Source organism: Sinocyclocheilus anshuiensis, unplaced genomic scaffold (genome assembly GCF_001515605.1).
Source record: "Sinocyclocheilus anshuiensis isolate Anshui unplaced genomic scaffold, SAMN03320099.WGS_v1.1 scaffold431, whole genome shotgun sequence".
Lineage (NCBI taxonomy): Eukaryota > Metazoa > Chordata > Actinopteri > Cypriniformes > Cyprinidae > Sinocyclocheilus > Sinocyclocheilus anshuiensis.
This window is the reverse complement of record NW_015551065.1, coordinates 598482-604762: the sequence shown is the minus strand read 5'-3', so window position 1 is coordinate 604762 and position 6281 is coordinate 598482. Positions and strand designations below refer to the sequence as shown.

The 6281-nt window shown below is 36.8% G+C and overlaps 1 protein-coding gene across 3 annotated transcripts in view; it reads left to right on the top strand.

Annotated features, from left to right (window-relative positions):
* Positions 1 to 4869: 4869 nt before the first annotated feature.
* The window catches only part of LOC107662060 (neutral alpha-glucosidase AB-like), a 26043-nt gene continuing 24631 nt past the window's right edge, over positions 4870 to 6281 (top strand). For all 3 annotated transcript variants that reach the window (XM_016451928.1, XM_016451927.1, XM_016451926.1), the window contains exons 1-2: positions 4870 to 4969; positions 5294 to 5383. In XM_016451928.1, the coding sequence (XP_016307414.1) occupies positions 4950 to 4969; positions 5294 to 5383 (110 nt within the window). In that variant the 5' untranslated portion in view covers positions 4870 to 4949. The remainder of the gene's footprint in view (positions 4970 to 5293; positions 5384 to 6281) is intronic.

The following is a 6281-nucleotide window of genomic DNA, read 5'->3' as shown; positions in this document are numbered from 1 at the left end:
CTGACAACATTAATCCCACAGTGCAACAGTGGTGACAGGGAGCCTTGGCCTTGGCAGGTACCTCAAAATCAATGGCCTAAACAGGAACACCTACCTAAACAACATTTATCTGCAGTCTGACTACTAGGACCTAGACTGTGGCTCTGGCTCTGAGATGGTCTTGTGGTCAGCCCTGGTGCTGTAAGGGGCCTGGCTCTGAGTGGTGCCTGGGCTGAGGTTGAAGAACTGATGGATTACTAGGCTGTGCCTTTGGCAGTGAAGCAGTGGTGACATGGAGTGTTGGACTTACCTGCACTCTGACAAGATTAATCTTGCAGTGTGGAGTAAAGGCAGGCCTAGACTGCAGCTCTGGATCTGAGATGGTCCTGTGGTCAGCTGTGCCACTGTTTCAGCTGCGAGCTGCTGATGAGGGCCAGATCTGTAGTCTTGGCTCTGAGCGGTGTCTGGGCTGTAGCCACAGCACTAAATGGTGCCTTGGCTGGTCACCTCAGGTATGCCCAACTTAAATACACTTAAATTAAAACATCTTAATTCTGTACTGTGGTGTTGATGCAGATCTAGACTGCGACTCTGGATCTGAGATGGTCCTGTGGTCGGCTGTGGCACTGAGGATACCTGGCTTGTGGCTTTAGAAATGTGACAGCAGTAGCTCAAGGGCAGGTAAATGTGACATGGACTCAGGAACACCTTCGAAAACTACATGAAAGGCTTTTGCGTAGTGCTGTCAAATGATTAATCGCATCCAAAATAAAAGTTTTTGTTTATATAATATATGTGGGTGTACTGTGTATATTTATTATGCATATATGAAGACTGAAATTTTTACATGTATTTACATGTGTATATTTATATCCATATAATTTATATTATATAGAAATATATTTAATATATAAACATAACATATTTTCCTTACATATATACATGCATGTGTGTATATTTATATATACATAACAAATATACACAGTACAAACACATATATTATGTACACAAATATTTTTTATTTTGGATGCGATTAATTGTTGCCCAGCACTACTTTTGTGACTAGGCTGATTTATTTTGCCTTGTAGCTGTAGATTGCTATATTTTAGTTATTTTGGGGATGTTAACAAGGGACCTTCTGCCCTAACTTCCAGACTGCTGGCCTGAAACTGCTGTCATATCTCTCCATAGCTATAACCACAACATGATTTGGTGTGTTGATTTTAGATTGTGCAAGTAAAATTGACCTGGAGTGGAATACTCTCTAGTATCTACACTCTGACAAAAGTAATAGCTCACGTAATTAATAGCTCCTTAGCAGTGGCTGGTCCTCTGCGATTTTTGAGGATCCTGCAGAAAATAATTCGAGAATGTGCAACATGGTAAATACATACATTGATATTAATGACTTGTGCAGTAAAATATCTCTAAAGTGGATAATTGAATAACATTTTTAAAAAGTTAAAAGTGTAACGTTTGCCTTTATACTTCAATAACACTTTAAACCTATTTTAGTAATATTTACTAGTAGGCTACTTTCGGTGGCAAGATACTTTGCACCACCTTGTGGCTGTATCATCATATTGCAAAGGTATTTTAATCGCTTACTAGGCCTACACATTTTTTTACTGATCCAGTAACATTTACAACCAACAGAAAGTTTGAATTGATGTGATTTGAAAATGTTCATTACATCTGGTCAGACTTAGAGAGGAATGTAAATGAAATGGATACTGCGACATCCAAGAATAATAAATGTGCATATGTTCTAATTCGTTTGGAAGCAGCATTCATGATGACAAAGCACTGTTATATGCAAAAGAAACTATTAACAATACGCTAGAGTAAGTTATGAGTTACCATCTACTCACTAACAAAGACTGCAGATGTAGAGATGTACAGTCGCGCCAGCAGAACTATTGTAGAACGCGGACCTAATTTAGAAGCATCAACTAATGTGGGCACTGTGATGTCATAAGCACATGGAACGTTTAGGTGAAATGCAGTGAGAAAAGTACCAACAAACACATTAAGGCCCGGTTTCACAAACGGGGTTTAGCTTAAGCCAGGACTAGACCTTAGTTAAATTAAGATATTTAAGCAACTTTAACAAAAATGCCTTTGAAGAAAACATTACAGGTGTGCATCTTGACACAGAACAATGACACTGACATATTTTAAGATATGTCAGAGCAAGATATTTTCTGTTGAGACTGCTCAAACATGCATTTTAGTCTGGGACTAGCTTAAACCTTGTCTGTGAAACCTGGGGTAAATATTTTCAATGGCCTCAAAGTAAAGGACACTAACTCTAAAACTGATACATGTTTATATTTACAAACACCTTGTTCGTAATCTGACATCTAAACGTGCTATTCGTGTCCGTCTGATCGCTTCATGATTTCTTGCCGTTTGTGCCTGCTTGTGTAGTCATTCTGATTGTCACTTAGATAAAACGTGAAACTTAAATTTGCACAATTTCTTAGACAAATGTTTTAAAACACATTTAACGTATTTTTATTTTTATTTTGCAAGCAGGCAAGCAAGCCCATGGGTTTCTGGAAAGACGGATGTCAGTCCAGTTTTAGAATCCTTGTGGCGTGTAAGAAACTATGCTTAGAAAAAGCATTTTGTAGCAAAATGCACCAAAGTAAAAAAGAAAAAATTTGTATACACAAAGATACAGATGGGTATTGTGAAATACTGTTCTTTTTAACTCTGTATTCACTGTTGAGGAGACACGTGTACAATATAGACTTTTTTGGGCTATAACTAGGGTAAAAAAATCACAATCACGTTTCAGGTTGCTACTGCTGTCCACTTAAAAGAAAGTCAAAAGAATCAAATCGTTCAGGACCAAAACAAGTCTAACAGCTTTCCCCATCAAATGACTGGTGATACAAACGGTGTAGAGTTAAGAGCTACAAGTCTTGTACTTCACACATTAATTCTAATCAGCCTCTCCGAGCAACACTAGTTTTTCCAATAACATAACGTCTTTTAAGAAAAAGCTTTTAATACAAATACAGTGTATAATGCACCTTTGGAAAATTACGACAGTTTTTACAATTTACAGAAAATAAACTGATTGTCCCTTTTAATAGGATAACATCCATTGTGATAACACCACAATGAAGTTAAGAAAAATAACAGAAAATAGGTGTTTTAAGTTTAGGTCTGCTCACATTTAGTGTTTAACGTCAGCACATCTTTAACAATATGGCACGGCTGTTAAAACAAATCTCTAAAACCGAATGACAAATGTGCTAAATGCCCCAATTTCTTTCAGCCTACAGAACACGTGCAAATTGTCATTGATTTATGTGCATTTGAAGTTCATTTCACCTGCAAAATACATGGACACCCAGAGATTCAGACACATTGTTTATTGGAACTTTTACTCAAAATACAGAAACACATAAGGGTTCATGGCAAAAATAGGGTTGGTATGCTAATACAGACATCTAAACGAAAACAAAACTATCAATTTTACAACAAGTCTCAACAAATATTTAACATACAAAAAAAGAATGACATGCACTTTGTTGAGCACCTACAGAACACAGACATTCCCAGAACTTCAGAAGGTGGCTTTACTTCAGTAGAAATTGTCATGTGCCACGCCAAATCATGAAACCTATGAAATAAGAACAAGTTTAAAGTTAGAAAACAAAGCATGCATCAAAGACCAACACGTAACGTTACTACAAAACAGCAAGCAAACACTGGCATTAAAATGCATCCGAACGAAAACGTGTTCCAGTGATTGAGGATAGAACCAGCTGATGGGGAACATGCTGGTACCGAAGACATTGCACTGGCTCGATTATTCCTCCACACATACATACAAGGGTACAAACAACCACGGGTATGCCAAGAAGGAGGGTTGTACTCAAAAGGTAACATAAAAAAGGTACTTTAATATTAACTCACTCGAAACAAACTATGCGTCACAAAACCGTTTAACGTAATCTCTAAAAACGCAACAAAACATGAACTCTGTACTTCACATACCATCGAACACGACTCCTCACTTCTGCAGTAGAGAAAGAAAGAAGCACGGCCGCTCGCCTTGTTTTGTACTAGCGGTGTCGTCATTTCAGCGTCACGTGGAGGCATCCAATCAACTGACGACTTCAAGTATTGACGGAGGGGCAAACATCTTGAATGCAATTTAATTGTTAAATTATGTGTTAAAAGTACAGATATTTTGTAAAAAGAATGACGTAATAATGCTCAATTAATCGTTAATTATTATTACTAAACAGTTTATCAAGTAAAATAATCTACATTGTATCCAGTTTGTTTTATTATGCACTAGTAAGCAAATGTATACTATTAACTGATAGTTGATGTATTGTATACCCTGTTTGTTTTACTGCAAACATCTATACATAAAATGATAAGTGTTTACATTTACTAATAGAATAAAACAACAATTAGTGAAACCGACAAACAATTACTAAAAAATGATTAAATAAATTGAATCCTTATGTAACCACAAACGACTGTAATTGGTAGATCCTTAGCAGCGAAGAATAAAGTAACGGGTATCACGTGACAGTACGGGTCTCTAACTAAAGGTTTCTGGTTTAATTCTGGCCTGAAAGTTATAAAATTCGTGACTATTTCAATGCCAAATAAAGTTTCTCGATGTCCTTTTGATCTAGACCACTGATGAAAAAGTGAAGCCCCGCCTATGGCGCGAAAATGTTTTTTTGCAATTAATTAGTTGCTGTAGCAAACCACTGATCTATATATAATACTATTGTTTTAATAATACTGTTCTCTATTATTGATCAGTGGAACAAACGCATTTTTTCGCGATCGATGACGTAAAAGCCGAACGCACACACGCGTATTTCTTTCTTTCTTGAAAAAGTCCACGTGTACGCGTACAACACATTTGGATTTGAACCGAACTGACTGGACGCGCGCGGAGGGCAAAGTTCACTTCACACGGAGGCAAGATGGCGGCTTCCTGTGACAGGTATTGTATCGCTCAGGCAGGGTAATAGGATTATGTGTAAATAAAATCGAAGACTCAGACATTTGAAAAGCTCTTTTTACTTTTCCCATTCGGTATACTCATTAAATACCTAAATGGCCCCACAGCCTGTGAGTTTATTCCTCACGGTGTCAGAAATCTTTGCCATGATTTCCCTCACAAAAGAGAACTGTTGCGGATAAATGGCATGATACTAAAAAGTTACCGCAATCACGTACACTCGTGTTTCTAAATAGCTTGAGTAATAGTGTGTGCGCACAGGTTCTGTTTTGCATATTTTGTGAAGTATGTGGTATTGTCTTTCAGTTTGTTGCCGCTGATTCTGCTGTTGTGTCTGAGCGCTCAGGCTGTGGACCGCAGCAATTTTAAAACATGCGATCAGAGCGCCTTCTGCAAGTGAGTATGATGAGTACACTGTATTATATATATATATATATATATATATATAAGTTGATCAACCTGGATAAATTAACAAATCTGAGGGTATCCGAAAATGTATGTGCGCTGTCATGTGATATGTCTAAGTGCTGCTCAGGATTGCCTAATCACAGTGGTTTGTGGTTGTGAGGGAAATCCCATATTTTGATCGATCCTTGGAATTAATATATGTGTAGTGTAGTTTAGAAATGTTTTAATATTAAAACAAAAACAACAGCGTATTGTTCAACATAAGATTTAATTTAGTGCGCCAACATGCGCCCCCTGTAGGAAGACTGGTTAATGAAATTAGACAACAGTTGCTGTCCAATGCTCCAAAATGCCGTGGAACTTTCCCTTACGAAAATTTACCATGGTTTTATTACAGTAAACGTGAAGTAACCATTTTTTTTTGGCAGATTGATTACCATTTGTATAATCACAGTTTTACTAATACCATTGTTAAACTATTGTTAATTTGTGGTTACCATGGTTTAACTACAATAACCATGTTTTTCTTATTATTATTGTTTTTTTGTAAAACCATGGTTAATTTTTGTAAGTGTTGATTCAGTGCAAGTTACTGAATTTAACTTGTTAATGAATTTACAGCACAATTTAGGCATTGATGTTTTTATGTAAAATGTTGTCGGTCACTGCCATTGGGTATGTATGGATATTTTTATTGAACACATACCGATTTTTTTTCAGTGCATACTTAAAGGGGTCATATGATGCTGCTAAAAAGAACATTATTTGGTGTAATGAAATGTGTTTATGCGGTTTAAGATTAAAAAAACATTCTTTTCCACATACTGTACATTATTGTTTCTCCTCTATGCCCCGCCTTTCTGAAACGTGTCGATTTTTACAAAGC